The 20,491-nt window shown below is 46.6% G+C and overlaps 1 protein-coding gene across 3 annotated transcripts in view; it reads right to left on the minus strand.

Annotated features, from left to right (window-relative positions):
* Nucleotides 1-11,922: 11,922 nt before the first annotated feature.
* The window catches only part of EDEM1 (ER degradation enhancing alpha-mannosidase like protein 1), a 28,230-nt gene continuing 19,661 nt past the window's right edge, over nucleotides 11,923-20,491 (minus strand). For all 3 annotated transcript variants that reach the window (XM_060161313.1, XM_060161311.1, XM_060161312.1), the window contains 4 exons: nucleotides 19,599-19,672; nucleotides 18,632-18,728; nucleotides 17,253-17,456; nucleotides 11,923-15,776 (listed from right to left, as the gene is read on the minus strand). In XM_060161313.1, coding sequence (XP_060017296.1) covers nucleotides 15,687-15,776; nucleotides 17,253-17,456; nucleotides 18,632-18,728; nucleotides 19,599-19,672 — 465 coding nt within the window. In that variant the 3' untranslated portion in view covers nucleotides 11,923-15,686. The remainder of the gene's footprint in view (nucleotides 15,777-17,252; nucleotides 17,457-18,631; nucleotides 18,729-19,598; nucleotides 19,673-20,491) is intronic.

Genomic DNA, 20,491 nt, shown 5'->3' on the forward strand with positions numbered 1-20,491 from the left:
CATGGTTCTTGGAGGCAAACAAAATCGTATTATTTTTATACATAAAGCACGGGTACACAGACAGCACATAAACAGGTATCCAGCCTACCAGCGGTACTAAAGTTTCATTGTGGGCGGCTGGAGAGGATCAGAAAGAAAAAGTCTGAGAGGCTCCTTAGCGGGGGGGCGGGGGAGCAATAACGCAAAAACAAAGTTGAGAAACGCTGCCCTAGATGGATGCTAACTATGGTAATGGTGTTGGCAGAGCCCCAAGGGCTCCAAATGGCCTCTTTCTGTTACTCGGGAGGATTCCCAGTCTAAGGACTGGTCGGTCCAGACTGCTTTTCCAGCACCCCAACCCCCAGCGGCTCCCCTCCCAGACTGTTCTCAGCTCGAGGAAATGCTTCCCGTCTCCTCCAGTTACCAGCACATTTACCCTGGGCCAAGCCTGGCAATTCTTCTCCCTCACCTCCCTCACCCCTGCTTTGCATATTACTAAAATCAAACCACCTCGCTGTGTGGGCTGAGAGAATTTTATTTTGCTCATTGAAATCTATTTTGAAATTGATGGATGTGTGAGGAGTACATGCAATGTAGATTAGCCTCAGAATGACTGATTTCTCATAATTCTGAGAAAAGAGAAATCATTGCCCTTAGAAGGTGTCACCTATCTGCATACAGTTTGGGTTAGAAAGAGAATATCCTTATCAGTACTTCAGTATATAGCTCTCAACCCAGCACCAGGAAACAGTGTAATTTGAGACAATGAATATCATCAATGCCATGAATTCCATGTAATTGTATTTCATTGAGAAAAAGAAAAATGTCTCTCCTTGGCAAACCTGTGCGTCTTTGGTGGGGTGCGAAGAGGGAAGGATTGCACTGTACCATCTGGACTGTCAGAAAAGAGATGAAAAATAGCACAGCCGCTCACCCCGCCATCGGGAATTCAGTCACGTGTTTCCGAAACGCAAAGTATGAACACAAGCTAAGGTAAAAAGAAATTAGCCTGACAGCTACTTATTCTCTGCAATGCAGCCAACCCTTACTGAACTCCTACTATGGGCCAAGGGCTGTAGCAGCTGCCCGGCCAATTCTCTGCCTTGTTGAACTCTCTCTCCACCAGCCCTCGTAACAGAAGAGGTCAAGACTCAATCAGCCTGAAAGTGGCAGAACTGGGAGTTGAACCATGTTTCCTTAGTTTGATATCATGACTCAAGGGACTGAAAGAGATTCTAGCCGAAAAAGTAAAGTACTGGCTCATCCAACTGAAAATCCCAGGAGTAAAGGCTTCAAGCACGGCTAGATCTAGTAGCTCAAACGACATGATCAGGACTCGCCTCATCTCAGCTCCACTTTCTCTGCGTGGGCTTTGTTTCTCAGGAAAGCTCGCCCTGCATGGCAGCCTCTGAAAACCCCGAGCCTAAAGTCCTCACAGCTCAATGACTTCAGCAGTTACTAAAAGGGGGTTTTAAACTTCTTTCTCTCTGCACTAGTTTCTCGGAAAAGCCTCAGGGCTCAGTCTCGTTAGGGTAGCTCGGAGCCCACTGCTGAAGCATCCACTGTTGGGGGCAGGGAGATGAACGCTCTGACTGGCCAGACTTTGGTCACGTGCCTCCCCCCACTCGCAAACCATGGGTGAGGAGAGAGGAATCTTTTTAAATGAGCAGGGATGAAGATCAGGGTGCCCTTCCCAGAACAAGGATTAAAAGGGCAGCAAAATACAGTCCTGTATATCCTCCAAGAAAAGAACAGCTTCTCCTCCCCTCTCCCACTTCATCCCCCACCCAAAATTCTATCCTCTTACCCTACTTTGCCCTCAAAGCTCCTACCACGTTTTGACACCATAGCGTAAATTTACGTATTTCTGCAAAGGCACAATCTTATCAGTATATCCCTGGTACCCCGAAGAGCGCCTGGCATATTATAGCTGTTGAATAGTTTATTTGTTCAATAAAAGAAAGAATGAATCAGAAACAGCAAACCTGCCTCTCAACCAGAAGTAATAAAGGGTTTAGGTGATGGGGCATGTTGGAGGGGAGAATAAATGACCAGTACACCCTGTAGGTGCTTAACAAATGCTCAGCACCTGTGCACTCGGGAGAGCGGAGAACAAGCCCCAGCACCCAGGCCTCCAGCAGGAACTGGAGAGATGCGGGGACCTGTCCCAGCAGGTTGGGAGGAAGCCTCACTGGCCCTCCCGGGATGGTGACCTGCCACTTACTGCATAACCCCTAAGTCCCCTTAACGCACAGACGGCAGGCCCCACCCCCGGGGGTCCCAGCCCCTGGGACGGGGGCTGAGTTTGCATTCTGACTAAGCTTCCAGGGCCTGCTGGGGCTGCTTCTGGGACCACAGCTTGAGAACCAAGCTGTATCTAATGGTATTTCCAGTGTCGCCGGCAGCTACCGCGTGCCCCGGGGTCTACGGGACGGTACAGCGGGGAGCTGCCTGGAAGAGCCAGATTCCCGAATTTTAATCCTTCAGTCCCTGAAGGGAAGCCTTGAGATACAGGACGGGGTGCGGCTCCCCGCCAGCAAACTCCCAGAGTTGTGGTTCTCAAACCGTGATCCTCTGACCACTGACCTCATAACCCCCTGGAGAGACGGTTGAAAAGCAGCTTCTGACTCAGGAATTGTTTAGCAATCATACCAAGGGATTTTTTTTTTAAGGTACATAGAAAGAGATTTGTGAGGAATTGGCATCACCTGGTTATGGAGGCCGAGACGTCCCAGGATCTGCCGACCGCAAACTGGAGGCCCAGGAAGCCGGAGGGGTAGTTCCAGCCCAAGTCTGATAGGCCTGAGAACCAGGAGAGCCGTGGTTTAAGTCCCTGAAGACGACTTATAAAGACCTGAGAGCCAGCAGTCCAAGGGCAGGGGAAAGATGGACGCCTTTACTCAGCAGAGAGTGACTTTGCCCTTCCATTCTCATCAGGCCTGCCATGCATTGGATGACACCCATATTGGTGAGGGCGATCTGGATTACCCAGCCAGGTACCGGGGCTGGAGGTGGCAGGAGGGCCAACAGCCAGCCATGCTCTCCTGACGGAGATCCCCACAAAGACCCGCCTGGCCGAGCATCTCCAAATTGAACAGGAGATTCTTATTTAAATGTGAGAAGCACTGCCCCAAGGACTGCTGGGTTGTACTTGAACATAATTAGGTCAGTAACAAGTATTCTCTGAGTTCTCTTAGACTCAGGGCCCATAACCACAGAAGCAGCTGATCAAGGGCAAGAGAGGAAGAAATGGAAGAAGGATTTGCTAAGCAGATGCAGCCACTGCGTGTCAGGCCCTTTACACACACAATTGCTTGAATCCCTGCCAAACCCTATGAGATGAGTATAATTAGCCCCATTTCACAGATGAGGAAACCGAGACTTAGAGAGGTTTACTACCAGCTCGCCCAGCAATAAGGAGCCAGAATCAAACCCCCAGTTTTGACTGCAAATACTGCCCTCTGTCTGCCAAATGGGATAATGGAAAAAAGGCAGGGCAGTGAGGAGCACTAGGAGGTAAGGTTCCACGGGACCCAGAAGCTTCTAATATCCAGAGTTGAGGCTCCTTGTGAGAGGCTGTGAGGAAGGACAGTCCAAGGAAGCAGTCATCTGGGAAACTCCCAAGGCACTGAGAGACCCCCTTCCCAAGCTTTCTCTAGAATGATGTACGTGCCCAATTTCATATCAAGCTGAAAGCAAGTTGAGATGAAAATCAAATCACCCACCTGAACACTGAGGAAGGCCTGGTGTGCTTCCAAAAGAACAGTCTGGAAGTTTCGACGTTTCCCCTGTTCTTACTTCCCATTGTTCTGAAGTATTATCACCTGACTATGCAACTCATGGTGTTTCCCCAGCTGTACTCTCTGGAAAACAGGGACCCCAAGACACACGGCACTGTGAGTCTTAACTGAATAATATATATGAAAGAGCTTGATCCTGGGAGGAAGTCTCTACAGAGAGGCCCAGTGTCCTCATTGTCATTTTCACCATCACTCATATTTCAACGAGCAGCCTGCCAAGAATTCAGTACAAGATTCCAAAGGACCATGAAATGACATTTTTCCACGCTGTGTTTAAAACATGCCAACACTATATTTTTCTATATCACTGGTGGCTAAAACTATACTTTTTGAAAAGCACCATTAGGAAAAGTGAAGCAATAGTGGTCTCTTGTGGAAGTAAACAGTACCTACAACAATTTATATATTGTAGAATGTGAATCACACAGGATCTTTTGAAGCCCATTGGTAGAAAAACGCCCCTTTTTCAGAGTGGATGGTTTTTGAAGGCTCAGGCCTAAAACCTGAGGCTATACTTGGGAGCCTTTCCTCGGGGCCATGAAAATTTGATTCCTCCTGTCAACCACCAGCCTTCCCACTCTGCACCCCTCCATCAGCCAGGTGGGTCTGAAGCAGGTGTTTGGGAGATACGCTCTGAGATTCAGCGTTGCATTGAGTTTCAGTGGCTTTGTGCTGGGCATACAAGTGCACTTTCTTCAAATATCACTGTCAAAACAGGGCCACGCTACTTAAAGTCTTTCCCTCCTGGACGCCCATTCAAAACTGGGCTGCACAACATGAATGGACCTAGAGATTGTCATACTGAGTGAAGTAAAGCAGACAGAGAAAGTGAAATATCGTATAATATCACTTATATGCGAAAATTTTTAAAAATGATACAAGTGAACTTATTTGCAAAACAGAAAGATTCACAGACTTAGAGAAGGAACTTATGGTTACCGGGGGAATGGTGGGGGGAGGAATAGTTAGGGAGTTTGGGATTGACATGTACACACTGCTATACTTAAAATGGATAACCAACAAGGACCTACTGTATAGCACAGGGGACTCTGCTCAGTATTATGTAACAACCTAAATGGGAAAAAAAGATTGAAAAAGAACGGATACATGTATATGTATAACTGAATCACTTTGCTGTACACCTGAAACTAACTCAACATTGTTAATCAACTATACTCCAATATAAAATAAAAAGTTAAAAAGAAAAAAAAAAAAAACTGGGCTGCAACCCATTGACCACAAACCGCTGTCTTTGTTTGTGACCATGAAAGGCAAGGAAAGACTAATGCTGGCATAGGTGTAGCAGAACTCAAAGGCCTGGAGGAGGACCAAAATACTTGGTAGATTTCTCCACCAAATGATGCACATTCTTTTATTTTCCCCTATTTTGATGAACATTTTGCCATTTTTTTATGCTGCACCAGAACTGAATTATGACTTGTATTTCAAGATTTGGGAAACCAATTTCACATACGACAAATTTATTATGAAATTTGACATAAACACTGAGAACACCTAAAATATGTGCACCGCATAAAGAATAAAAATAAGGTGAGCATTCATGCAACTAAGAATGAGCATTGCCAGGACCCCGGTGTGCCTCTCCAAGCACATCCTCTCCAGGGATGACCCCTAGGCTAACTTTTATGATAATTATTCCCTTGTTTTTCTTTACAGCTTCCCACAAGTGTTTGTATTTCTAAGCATACATTTAGTTCGAGTTGCTTTTGAACTGCACATAAACGGAGCTTCTCTGCTCCGTCTCTGCTCTATAATAATCCATTGTATTGATACAAATCAACTTCCTTTTTTTTTTTTTTCGGTACGCGGGCCCCTCACTGTTGTGGCCTCTCCCGCTGCGGAGCACAGGCTCCGGACGCGCAGGCTCAGCGGCCATGGCTCACGGGCCCAGCCGCTCCGCGGCATGTGGGATCTTCCCGGACCGGGGCATGAACCCGTGTCCCCTGCATCGGCAGGCGGACCCCCAACCACTGTGCCACCAGGGAAGCCCCAAATCAACTCCTTTTGATGAACGTTTGGGTCTTTTCCAGTTGTTCACATTGGCAAACAATGCTGCTATGAACAGTCTCATATGTCACCTGATTCCCACATGCAAGGGGATCCTCCAGGCTGGAAGTGGGAACACGTTTTCTGTAAACGGACATACAGTAAATATTTGGGACTTTGCAAGCCAGTCAGTCTCTGTCTCTCGCAGCTATCCAACTCTGCCATTGTATCAGGAAAGCAACCAGGACCAGATGTCAACAGAACGCAACAGATAACACAACCGTGCTGCAACGAAATTTTAACGAAAGAAAACCAAAGCAGATGGCAGGCCAGATTCGGGCTATGGTCCCATAGTCTGCGGACTCCTGCTAAAGATGGCCTGCTGAGGAGTGCAACTGCCGGGTCCACCCCACTGCACAATTCCATGGCAACCCGAGCGTGCACTGCACAGCCTACTGCAGCCAGAAGCCGCAGCCCAGCCTGCTGAACCAAGGCCACAGCCGACTCTGCTGGGTGAGGCCAAACGCTTCCCCAGAGTGGTTCTGCAAGTTTGCATTCCCCCCGCGGTGTGTTCGCATTCCCCACAGCGGTGTGAAGATGCCCCCATCACTCACATCCTTACCATCCTTGGCATTACTAAGTTTTGCAGAACTCAAGGGTGTGCAGTAGTTTGGCTTTGCATTTCGCTAGTAAGTAGCTGAGTCCTGACTTCATGCATTTCTGACAGCAGCCCTACTCTTGTGTAAACTGAAGATAAGTTGTTTTCCCTTGGGCACCTGAGTGGCAGAAGCCTGTGCTTCTGTATCTCCCTCTTGCCCCAGAACCAGGCTGACACATTGTGGAGGCAATGATGTTGATAATCCAAATCACATCTTAGAACTCTGAAGCCCTCCTACTGAGGAGAGACAGGCAACCGACAGTGGTGGTTGAGGCGGAGGCCATTTGGGGGTTGGGGGGTCGGGATACAGAGCACAGAACATATTAAAACCCTGAAAAATAAAACCACCTTACTAGCGAAGAAGGCAGAGCAAGCAGCTGTCTCAGTGGTTTCCAGGGGACCCTGGATCTTGTAAAACTGGCCTGGCTGGGGAAGCAGGGAAGTTAGGGTGTACGTGCCAAGCGGGGAGAGTCCCTGTTACCACCCCTACTTCACCAGAGCTACGAGTTCTGGGTTGTTTGTCTGTATGTGGGGTCATCTGTTTTATAAATTCAATCACTATATAATTTTTATCTGAGGATTTTTATCAACTCATTAAAAAAACTATAGATCACCAATTCAGTATTAGTCAACTTACAGGAAGCCAATCCAAGCAACGGCCCCCATGAATATACAGTTATCCCTCAGTATCTGTGGGGGATTGGTTACAGGACCCCCAAGGATGCCAAAACCTGATGACGCTCCAGTCCCTTATATAAAGCATCACAGGGAAGTTGTCCCTCTGTATCTACGGATCCAGAAAGCCAACTGGAATGATACAGCTAGCGTTTAAGATCTGGATGCGGAAGCCACCTACTGGCTGGGTGACCTTGGGCTGAGATCCTCCACTTCTCTGAATCTGTTTCCTCGTGTGCAGAATGGGAGTAACGATGGACCCTCTCCCATTGGCTTAGTCTAAGTGTTCACTGAGATAATGCCTGGGAAAAGCTTGCTATGTTTGAGGCAGAAAATGCAAGCAGTAAATACTGGCTGCTGCTATCTTGGTAGTTTTATAAAATGCAATCAGGAGCATAGTGGAATATCCCCTATGTAAATCCACATAAACTCGTCTGCCTCAGAACCACATGTCTCCTGTTGAAGAAGTAGGCTCAGGTTGGTTAGATAACAAGAGGCCAAGAACCCAACTACTTTCCCTCTTTGCTCTGGCTGCCAGGAAGCTGAGGTTCCGTAACCAGAGGGTTGAGGGTGTGTGTTACGAGAGGGGCGTACAAATGTGAGCCACAAAATTACATACATACATTAATTTACATATTAATGTGAATGTAAGTACAGAGAGTAGGCAAAGGGTATGTAACCAAAAAATGTAGGAACAAAAGAGCTGAATCAGGTAATTTTAATTAAAACATTGTAATTTTTATGAATTTTTATGTTATTATTTGTTAGCGTTTTAATAGTTGTGATTTGCTAGACTTCTCATCTTACATACATATTCACTTTTACATTCACTTTCAAAACTTTATATTGTTTTTCTTAAAGGGATCCCTCTAAAACTTGGATCAACCCCTGCAAGACATAGAAAAGTCGACAGTGTCCTTCCTACTGCAAGATTTCCCAAGGGGCATGGCTGCAGGGAAAGCTCTAAGCAGGGCTCTCAAACTGTGGTCCCCAGATTGGCAGCATCAGCCTCACCTGGAAACTTGTGAGCAATGCAGATTCTCAGGTCTCACCCCAGACCTACTGAGTCATAAACCGTGGGGTATGGCCCAGCAATCTGTGTTTTCACAGACACTCCAGGTGTATTGGAGGCACTCTGAACTCTGCACACCACTGGCTCTCAGGGAATCCATTTCCAGATCCTCAGGGTAAAAATATGCATTTGTATTGATCCTTTCACCTAAAATCGATCAGCTTGAGACCTGACCTACGATCTACCAGTTCTCAGCACCCACAATCCCCTCTTCTACTTTACCAGAGGGCACGCGTCTCGCAAACCCAGAATCTCACCACTCCGGTTGCACAGCCGTGGCGAGTTTTTCTTCTGGGGTACCAAAGGGTCCATGTGAAATATTTTTCATGTAATAACCTGCCTTTTCCCTTCCCTCCTTGTTGGCAAACAGTGCCTTGCTCCAGAGGTTGTCTCCACACGTTCCATTCCTGCAGCAAACTACAGCGCGACTTCCTGCCAGCATCTCTCCATCCTAGAACTCGGAAGGGAGATGGCTATTACTGGACATGCATTACCACAACTATTAGGACTGAAAAATGAAATCAGACATTTCCGGTGAGCAAATAAGCCTGATAGGGCCAATTAACTTGAAAACAAGGATCTGCTTAGCCAATTATGTTAAATGATGGATACATTTTTCTAAATTGAATAAGTCTACAGCTTCAAGGTTTTGATGCAAACATATTTAAGGGAGGTCATAAGATAAAGGCACTTATTTTTTTAATGTATTATCAGAGATAATATTGCATTTAATAATATTTTAAAATTTCCCAGCACTTTTGAGTATTTCAGGTTACACAAGGTGCCTCTAAATTGAAAAATAACAGGTACAAAAAATAATCATTTGACAAATCTTGGAAGGCCTTTCTGGAATACATACCAGAAAGTGCAAAAGTGAATGACTCTAATAACTGAATAACAAATCTTTTTGCAAGTCAGTGGTTTCCAATTCTTTGCTTGCAACAAAATTGAAAGAGAGCCCAATTTATTTGTCAGCAAATGGATTCTAAAACTTAAGTTCTGATCATAAACTACTGGGTAATTTTGGGCATATTGCTAAGTTCAAAGAATTAAGATATCTATAGCTATAGATATTTATATATAATAGCTATAAAAACTCTTTGTACTTCTATCCACTTATTTATGTGAATGAGGTTACATCTATAAAAATGAAAAATAGGATAATTGATTCTAAAACCCCTCTCATTCTGGCAATAAGTAGTGTTCATCCAGAGACATACAATTCAATTAGAGAGAGAAAAAAAACAAGTTACTTAATAAAAGGAAATTTTTCCAAAAGAATTTTACCTTTTTAAAAATTAGCAAAATACATATTTACGCTATTTATATAGTAATTGTAATGTTAGTTCAATCCTGAAGAAATTTTTTAATACTTGGAGTTTTATGATCACAGAAAATTTGTTAGACCTTCTATTTGTCAAACTATGTATGTTTTTGTGGCACAGTTTGAGTGGGTGGGCAGCAAAACTTTAAAGGACTGAAATATATTAAATCAGTAGAAAATTCTGTGGTGAAAAAGGAATAAAGAAGAACTTGTTTGAAAGTGCTTTTAAATAGATGATGGTAGGTAACAAATTGCAATGGTTTTTAGATTTAAACAAATATATTTAAGAGAGCAACTTTCAGTTTCATTTTAAAATGTCCTTATTTACCCACAAAATCAGTTTAGGGTGGCCCAGATGGGTTTTCCAGCAATGGACTCTGGCTCCTGACTCCCTTCTGGTTTTCTTGCTAAGCAGGTGTCAAGCTTTTCAAATAACAGGGCAGTTTTCTCCAAGAATTTGATCAGCCTGCCACTGAAGATGCCCTTCACCCTGCTCCCTTCAGAGTAGAGCTTCCTCAATGTACCCCATGATGCGAGAAATCTCCGCCTTGGAAAGGTGGATATTTGAGGAGGACCAAGCTCTTCAAAGAGGGCATTTCTGTTGTGTGGAGGCCATGTGGACCCCCAACTGGCCTCCCTGCCTCCTTCCCACATCCCCACACAGGCAAGGAGATTATTCTGAGCTGTGGGGAAAGCCTCTGGCCCGGGCTTCTCCGAGCCAGTCCCAGTTCTTATCCCTCCCTGGGGTCCCTGTTTAAAGACTGTAGGGCTGGACTTCCCCGGTGGCGCAGTGATTAAGAATCCGCCTGCCAATGCAGGGGACACGGGTTCGATCCCTTGTCTGGGAAGATCCCACATGCCACGGAGCAACTAAGCCCCTGTGCCACAACTATTGAGCCTGCGCTCTAGAGCCCATGAGCCACAGCCACTGAAGCCCACGTGCCACAACTACTGAAGCCTGCAAGCCACAACTACTGAGCCTGTACTCTAGAGCCTGCGAGCCACAACTACTGAGCCTGCATGCCCTAGAGCCCACACACTACAACTACTGAGCCCACACGCCGCAACTACTGAAGCCCACGTGCTCTAGGGCCTGCATGCCGCAGCTACTGAACCCACATGCTGCAACTACTGAAGCCCACGCACCTAGAGCCTGTGCTCTGCAACAAGAGAAGCCACCGCAATGAGAAGCCCGTGCACCAAAACGAAGGGTAGTCCCTGCTCGCCGCAACTAGAGAAAGCCTGCGCGCAGTAACGAAGACCCTACGCAGTCAAAAAATAACTTAATTAAAAAAAAAGACCATAGGGCTTGTCCTGGGTATCAAATCCAATTTGGCCATGATTAAAGGAACACACACACAGAGGCTGCCGTGTGCCAGGTGCCATGTTAAGCACTTTACACATAATGATCCACTCAGTCCACTCTGTGCATGTGGACTGTTATCACCATCCCATGTAATGGATGGGAAAACTGAAAATGGATGGAATAACTGTGTAACTTGGCACAAAGCTCGTCAGTGGCAGAGCTAGGACTTACCCCAAAGACCGTGGATCCGGAGTCCCTACCCTCACCCCGACACCCTCCAGCGCTGTCCACACAGGATGCTCCAGTCCACTCGCTCCACAGCTGACTGAGGGCTCCAGCTACCAGGGCTCTGCATCTTGGAGAGGGAAGGCGGGGCTGAGGCGTGATCTATGGCCCTTCAGCTGTCCACTGGCATACTGGGCCTGCTTGGACTTGAAGTCAAGAGGATTACAAACCCATGGGACTTCATACACACACTCACCCTGCCTTACAGTGGCATGTGTTCTGAGATCAGCAGGTGCTTCCAACCTCGGGACTGCCCTTCGACCTGTTGCAATTCAGGATTTTTATAAAGCCCCATCAAAATTGCAATGACACAGAGCTGGGACACCAGGATGTCACAGGGGCAGAATCAGCAATCGCTTCAAGACCCCATCAAGGTTCAGGCAGCAGTAGGCATGGAGGCCATCCCTCTGCAACCCTCCTAGGTCGTGCTTCCCCTGGACCATTAATCCCATCTTAGCCTGTAAAAAGATAGGAGAAAAGAATTGCCTTGCTTAAGGTAACACCAAGAATTCCTTCCAGGTTCTAGAGAGACTCAGGTAAATGGCAGCAAGAATTGAGAGTGAGTCAGGCCTGGGAGAAAGGAGGCTAAGGTGAAGAGGTTAGGGATAGGACAAAGGTCATTAAAAGTGGCTCTGAGTGAAGGACGGTTAAATGAAGGTATGACAGACAAGCCTGAAGTGGTATTACTCAGGGCTTAGCTGTAAGGAAACAAAATAAAGTTTTTATTCATCCTGTTTTATAGACTCTGCTCCCCTCTTTATCCTCTATATAATGTGTATGTGTGAGTATATAAAGGAGAAACAAAATGACAACTCAAAAAAAAAAGAATCTTTTAATAAAAATTACTCATAAAAATCCTAATAAATTTCAAAGAGCAAGATATTTCTTAGTACATTTATAAAGAACATTTGGTCCTTTTACAAAAAGCTCCCTTTTAATTTAAATACATTTCTTATTTACAGATTAAACATAAAATATCATCTATAGTTGCAAAGCATATTGCACGTTACAGAGAGAAGCATTTGTATATTTCAATAGGTTTTTCCCAGAGTTTCCAACTCTAGATTTTTTTGTGTGTGTAAAAACATATTTACCTTTCTTGTGCATAATAAATAAAAATGCAGCCTGTGTTTTGCTATTTAAAACTAAAACAAAATACCTTTAAAAATATTATTTCTCTGCCTCTCAGTAAGAGGGAAGGTGGGTAACAAACAAATCAGGAAGGTCCACAGGTACTTAACATTCTCGCCAGATTCACATGTAAATTCAAGTGGGAACGTAACCCTGAGCCCTGCAAAACCTGGGGACACACAGCCCAGCCGACTCACCTTCTCACTTTCACAAGAGTCCCTGCCCTGCAGGAACAGGCACTAGAGAAGGAGCTGGATGTCTGGGAATGGAAAAGGAAAGAAAGATCAAGACTTTTTTTTTCTAAAGTCCCTGCTCAGCCACTCTAGGGCTGGGGCAATCATCCGGCCCGACCTGGTCACCAGCATTAAATTTGCGGTCGGCAAAAAGAAAGAAAGACCTCTAGAAAAAAAGAACTTCTGATATTTTGTCTACAAAACCCAAAGTGAAGGATTACAGTTTGTAATCATTCATTAACTGAGCTAAGAAAATAGCTGAGAGGGATGTTTTTCTTTGGTGGAGGACACAGCAGGGAGGCGAGAGAGGAATCAAGCTGAGACCCTCAGATTGCACGTATCCAGCCAGGGAGCTAATTTCCATCTGCACAGACACCATCCTGGTGCATAAACACACAGAAAACTATTGGACTGATGTGCACACGCCCCATGATCCAGGACAGCCTCAGAACCTGGGGATTCAGTCGCACAGAGCAGTCACACAGAGCAAGTTCTGACGCAAGATTTCCAAGTTCTGAAGGGAAGATTTGAACATGGAAGCTGGATTTCCACCAAGGCCAGGACAATTGGAGAGCTAGCAAACACTTCCTTCATCACCTCCTCCTCCAGGAAACGGAGTTCCTCAGTCACAGCATCTCAGCCAGCGAAGCCTGCCCTGGAACAATTTAGAACTCTGTGGTGGGACATTTAGACTCCACCCACAAAGGTAGCTATAAGGTAGCTTCCCACAAAGGTTTGGCGAAACCACTTTCATTGTGTGAACCAAAGCAGAGTCTAGACATTAGCTACACACAGGATTGCAAGGATGGTGCAAGCTGTCAGCTGTTCCAAAGCATGGAATGTTTGGAATCAGGGTGCTCCTAGGGCAAATCACAAGGGAATTTCCCTGACACTCCCCTCCTCAGCCCTCGCCTTCCTGATCTCCCACGACCCAGAAGAAACAGCAAAGACCCTGAAGGACATATCACAGTTGTTGACACTCTGACCTTTAAAGAGAAAGCAAGTTTTGAACGTGGCTCAAAGGACCTTCTCCGTAACTAGCCACGAGACGGGCATTCTGGCATCTAGTCACTGACTACATGGCATCCAACTTCAGACTGGGCAGTCTGGAAGCTCAGCAACCGGGGTGAGAATGGGTCGCTCACCCTCGGACTCACGACTGGTACAAGTCCAGTGCCTGGAAGCCAAGGGGGTCTGAGACTTAATACAAAACATGTCTCATGCCAGCCTGTAGCCGTGAGGTGCCTCTGTGGCACTCAGGCCCAGGTCCCTGTTCCAGAGCGGGAGGGAGATGGGATACCTGAGCCCAGAGGAGGGGGAACATTGGGGTGCGATAACCTAACAGTGTGATCACAAAGGGCCCACTTTCTTCCCTGAGGTGCCCCATTCTCCCAAACAGCTCATTTATAGTCCCACCTTGGTTTACCTGGAGAACAGGTGCAGGGATGCTCATGCAGGTGTGTGTCTTTAAAAGGGGATATTTTGGGTTTACTGAGGCAATGAAAATATTTTAAATATATAGAGTATTCTCAAAGAAACTTTTCTGTTCAGTAGATGAGACAATGTTGACAAACAGAATGCTTCTGAAATGAAGAAAAAATGTAAAACAGAAGCATTTGATTTTTTTTCTTTAAAACATTTGCACAGTAAATGTTTAAAAGACAGAGGTGACGTTTATTACTGAAAATCCCTCTTCTAAAAACCTCAAAGAACTGAATTAGATATCTATTTTAAAACCAGCAACACTTAAATTTTCAAGAATAAAATTCCTCCCTTTTGACTGAAAATGCAATGGCTTACACAGCATTCCTTTCTAGCTTTAAAAAGACGAAAATAAAATCATTTGAAGTATCCTAGCGGTGACGGGTGAGCCACACGACAGGTGAAACTGGAGGTTTCTAAGAGACTTCCTACCCTTTCTATTGAGGTTCATTTCAACCTCTGACGTTACAGGGAAGCCAAAGCTCAGGGTTCTGCTTTCTCTGAGCCCTCTGCACAGTTCAAAGAGACACAGTTCCGTGCTCACTAAAGAAATAATACCAACAAAGAAAAGAGGCGTTTTAGCACAACTTCCTCTTTATGTATGCTTGCTTAAAATATCAGGCTGAAAGGCAAGGACTGGCCAAGAAGTTTCCAGAACCTGCCTGATATCCATCCCATGCCCCTTTCGCTGTGGTCACACCATGTAGCAATACAAAACAAGGCGGTTAAAATCATAGCAGCAGCTGTGACATCCAGTGGCCCAAACCAAAAGAGTATAAGGCACCCATCAAAAGCCTGCATTGCACAGAGAAATGGCTCAAGGATGCCAGAAAGTCACCTGATCATTTCTTTCTCCCTGACTTAGCTGATTGGCACTAGACACAGGAAACAAAAAGGAAACAATTCCAACCCAAACGTGGTCGGAACTGATAATCCTTGGTTAGTAAATATAAGACAGATGAAAGCTCAGACGATCATAGGTATTTTTCTCTCCCTTGAAAGGCACCTGGTTCTGAAACTATGGGCGATCCTCAGGTGAGTTCACAATAAATGTAGAACACCATTCAAAAGATCTACCTGTTAAGCTCTTAAACTGTGAGGCGACAACTTAAGAGACTGCCTGTTAGAATTCGGATAAATTCGTGAGCAAATAATCTGTCAACACCGTGACGAACTGCATGGGGCGCAAATGCATAACTGGATGATTTTTCCCCATGTGACCGACAACCGTGGGTGGAGACCTGGGACACAGCCCAATTATCCAATAAGAGAGAGAGGATGACAGAATGCAGTAAATAGGGATGTCAGGGGAACCGCAGGCCCTGCTGCACAGAAATTCATTCACACTCCTCTGGCAGAGAGGCGGCCAGGCAGCGGTCACACAAGCGCCGGCAGAGAAGACTCGACGGATTCCACAGTAGGAAGGTCTGGAGATCCAGCCAAAGAGGCCCACCCACGGTGCACAGTAACATCCGCACGTCATAAGAAGCCAACTCCTACGTACCTTCTCACTTCAAAGTACATCCTTAAGACAAACAGGGCATTTTATTGAACAGAAGAGAAACGCTAAAGTATCCAAGAATCTACCAGATGCGGCTGGGGAGCTGGACAGAGATTCCTACACCATCGTGGACAGCCAGACGCCTAGCCTCCTCTTCGGACTGGGTCTCAGCCTGGCCTGGGTTCAGCTGTTTTAGGTCCAGTTTCAGATGAGGCCACACAGGGGAGAGCAGATTAAATCAAGCCAACCATCTGGTCAATCTGTCGCATGTAGACGCTCTTTAAGGGCAGGGAATATCGCCTCTCGTCAGGAACACGATTGCACTAGAAAGAAAGTGAATGAGGGACAATTCGAATTTTGAGTTAAGACGCCATGTGTCAATTCCTCAGATGTGACTGGATGACCTCCCCTGGGGTTTCTCATCCTGGCACTGTCAACACTTGGGGCCTGTCCCGTGCACTGCGGGATGGTCACCAGCATCCCTGGGCCTCCCGCTATATGCCCCCTGCCCCTAAGCCCCAGTTGTGACAACCAAGATTGTCTCCAGACATTGCTCAATGTCCCTTGAGGAGCAAAGTCACCTCCAGTTGAGGACCACTGATGTAATTTAATTTCCTCACTTCACAAGTGAAGAAATGGAAACCCAGGGAGGCTAAAACACATGCATCCAAGTGAAGAGGGGCCGGGACTAAAACCTGCGCCCCTTGGGTCCTCAATTCACCCAGAATCGCAAACAATGTTTCAGCTACTTGAAAATACTGTTGTTTTTCTGAGTCTGTTGCTCTTCTCATCCACAGCTAAAACCTAAATGCTTAAGAGTGTTACTTATTTACTAATTTTTTTAAATTAAAGGCTTTTTTGCTCTTCTCTCTCTCAAAGGGGATTTAAGTGTGAGAACCAAACGTGCTGCCTGGAAAGTTTCCACATATATTCATGCTCTTCCTCAAAGAAACATTTGCTCGCTGCTCTGTACCTGAACTCACACACCCTGCTCCTCAACTTTGCAACATCGAGACCGACAGGTTCTTCAGTTGGTCCCAACGCCCCCCACTCGTGCTTTTTGTAGGTGCTGTGCCTTCTGCCAGAGCGTCCCTCCTGGGAAGCCCCCCCCCATCATTCCAGGAGCTACTGAGAGGCAACCTCCTGAGTGAAGCCCTCCTTGTTTTCCTGGCAGAATAATTCCTCCCTCTTCGGTGTTTCAACAGCACTTCACACAGCCTCCTACTGACAAGCACCCGGGGGGAACCGGTCTCTACACTGGGCCCTGGGCCCATCCAGCACCAGGACCCCTCTGACCGGCCCGCATCCCTGGTGCCCGGCACAATGGAATCGGGTCTATCAGACAAGTGTCTCCTTCAATACAAATCCGGGCTCCACCACGCAGCTCCACCGTGTGACCTGACCCTCTCTGTACCTCCCTTTTTCTGTCTGTGAAGTGGGGATATTACGATACCCACCCCTCACAGGGCTGCTATGAGAAGTTAGCATACTTAAGCATTTAGCACAGTGCTTAGCATGTGGTAAGCTCTGTAAATAAACGTTGGCTATGATATTCTCTCTCCTCCTGTTTTACCCTTTCCTCTCAATCACGCTTTGTTCGCTTAATCTACACTCCATGGCCTAATATAAATTTCAGGGTCTTATTTATAGCTACAGAAATGGCCTCTTTCTGAGACTCTTCTCAAATTACCCAACCCGAGTGTGCCATGAATATTCTGTCAGACACTCTGGATGATAATGTGATGAGTAGTGTTTTCTCTTCCTCCAATTGCAAACCACCCCTGGAGAAAGCAACTTACATTGGAGCTGGAGTTGATGACTTTTAGCTCATGAGGTCTCGGCCTGTGCCCCGACTTTCCCACTGGGTCCCGCCCTCCCTCTTCAGAAAAGAACTCCTTCCAGGGTGACTCCCGGAGATGTGTGTCCACAGATACAATGTGTCCCTCAGTTGTAAACATGTATCTGGTTCCAGATTTGTGTACTGGATTCTCCTCATCAAAGAGCTAGTAGAAAAAAGAAAAGAAAACAGACACAATTGTAGCAGGTTTGGAACCAATTCATAGGGCGGCTGAGTTAAGACTACTTAGGGACAAGAACCTGCTTGGCTCTCAGGCCAACTCAGGCTGCGGGGCGGAATCCCCAGTTGTGTTGAAACTCAGACACCTGGACTTCCCCGATCCCGCCCAGACCTAGAGATTAGAAAGCCCGGGCCTATAACCCAAGCGCCACTAATCTGTAAAAGCCCTAGATGATGCCCCCACGCTCTCTGGAGAGTTCCAGCACTGGAATCCTGGAACTACCCCCAGCTCACATGCACCTAGGCCTGAAACTGGAAAAGCCTGGAGAGAAGGAGGTCGGTGGTTTATCCTTCACCAGGTCCCCAGGGCCTGACACACGTGCCACCGCGTGGTGCACTCCTGTGTGGGCTCTGAGGGCACAGGGCACCCCAGGCAGTCCTTCCTTCAGCAGTGGGCGTGGGGGGTGGAGGAGGGCGCAGCGGGGGCATCTAGAAAGGACCCCTAACCCAGGCGTGCGGTAAACGATGCGTGAGGAAGAACGCAGAACTCTCAGAGACGGAGGAAACCTCACAGGCACCTCAGGTATTTTACAAACGAGGAAGAACACTCGGCACAGCTGCCCCGTGTTCACACGGCTCCCAGGATGAGAACAGGGTCGGCCTGGGTCCTCCCCCTCTGCCACCCCCCACAACCCTGAGTTCTTTCTCCAGGAACACCTTGGGGGTCTCCTCCATTCATTCGCTCCAGAACTTGCCCTGTGAATACCCCGGACCCCACGGCTGCCGGATGGGATGCCCGCCAGGCTCTCGGCAGCCGACCGGACTGGCCGCACTGTGCGGTGTGGGAGACCTCGGTGCCCACAGGACCTGGTGGCAGGACCACGCGGCCAGCGGGTGGTCCCCCAGGAACCGTTACCTGCGCTTCACACAACGTGTAACCCAAAGAGTGTCTATGTGTGTACTCGGCAGTGCCTCCCGTACTAGGTCAGGAACCACGGAGCAGAGAGCAACGTGCCTTTGCTCCGACAGTACTGCGCCCCTGGGCCAGCGAAATGTCCAGCCTGGAGCAGCGCCTGGTGGCGTATGTTAGATGGAAGGCGGAGGAGTGCTTGCTGTCAGCACAATGGAGCACTTCCTGGGTTAATCTGACAACACACATACCAGGTACAAGTATTTACAGGTCTCGCTGAGGAAGAAGCTCTCCATCCGGTCCTCTTTGGATTTGTCGATGACGTGATGCAGCGTAGCGTAGCCACACCTACAGAACAATCAGCCAGTGAGGCCCACCTCTGCTCCTTCCCACCTGCTCATTAACTGAAGAGGCAGAAGTAGCCTATTCACAGAGCCACCAAGGCATCAAACCCCACATGAGAAACAAATTAGGGTAGGTTTAAGGGCTGTCCTTTTCCAGCCTAGATTGTCTGCAAACTTCATTAAAAAGTGGTCTGGCTGCCGAATCATCAGGTTAATGGCAGCGGAAGGGGGGTGGGGGTGGAGGACAGTATTTGCCAAAAGCATAACAGGACACCAAGAAAATGACTCGCAGCAAATTCAAAAAGACTGATTTAAATTTCGTGTCCCAATACTTGTATAGACTGACTAATCATTTGATAGTCTAAGACAATATTTTGTAAGAAAATACTCATGATATTATAGCTAGGTAAAAAAAAGCACATCTCAAAAAACTGAAATAGAGTTTTTATACATATATACACACATTACAGATTTATATATAAATATATAAAAGAGTATAAAACTATATACTTCAATGCTGATGGTAGTTCTCTCTGCAGGTGGAGATTACAGTGATAATATTCTACTTCTATATTTTCTATATTCCATGAACTTTTTAGTATATATATTATTTGTATAACAGGGGAAATAAGTTACTTAAAAAGAGCTCATATAGTCTGCTGGAACCCTACAGGAATAAAGGTGAAAAATAAATTTTAATTCCCACTATAATGGGCAGGTTCTACTACACAAAAAGTAAGCAATTTCCCTACAAAATTAACATTAACGACCTGTTCTAAAAAGTAAAATGCAAACTAGAATAATATTACCTCAGCACAACTCAAATGAAATCAAAAGTGGCCAACAGAAAAAGGAAGGAACTTAGAAAACTAACTTGACTTTTGTGTACTTTTCCAGACTCTGCAGAATGTCCATTCCTACATGGAGGTAGAAGGGATTCTTGGTTGCCTAGAGAGAACACGAGAGAATGTGATCCAGCGGGGGCCTGGAAGACACGCCGTCAACACACATCGCGGTGATTGCAGGACGGTCCCGAGGAGACGAATCACTGTCCAAAGGTAGGCACGGGCCAGTTCACTTTATCCTGAAGGGTCGCGAATGTTACAGGATTAAGGTGTTCTGTTGGTTCACATCAAAGCGCACCTCCAATCTGCTTAACTTGAACGGGGTGGGGGGGGCGGCGAGAAGATCTGCCCCAGAGCAGATCAACTCCCTGCCTTTGGCTCTCGTGATCCCAATCATGATCAGAAATGAAACAACGCCTCACTGACAGCCCCGTATCTGAGAACAAATCCAGTTTCTGTGTTGCCTCAGAACTCGCTCGACACTTAAGCTGCAAGCACAGGGCAACAGGACGTGGCCCCCGTTCCATCCACAGCACCGTGAGAAGGGCTAGGGGACAAGACGACTCTCAAGTATCTAAGGAGGCCTCCACGTGCTGTGCTCTCTAGTCACCCTAGGAACTCAGTCCCCGGGTTGCTGCTTCCTCTTCTGTCACATGCTCATAGATGGTTTCGTTAGGGGAAAAAAAAAAATTCTCTGGGAAGATGAGACTTTTATCCCAAAACTAGTTTGAAAGTTGGGGATCACCTATAATTCGTGCCCAGTGCCAACTGTGCAGCACCAAAAGCAAACGAGCACAGGGTCAGCTGTGTCTGGATTAGGAGGGCACACGGAGCAGCTTCCGAAGGCAGGGCAGAAAGCCACAGATTTCTCTGGATTCTAAGAAAGTAGTCAGCATGAGGAAGAAGCTGCAAGGAGAAAGAA

This window comes from Lagenorhynchus albirostris, chromosome 10 (assembly GCF_949774975.1).
Source record: "Lagenorhynchus albirostris chromosome 10, mLagAlb1.1, whole genome shotgun sequence".
Lineage (NCBI taxonomy): Eukaryota > Metazoa > Chordata > Mammalia > Artiodactyla > Delphinidae > Lagenorhynchus > Lagenorhynchus albirostris.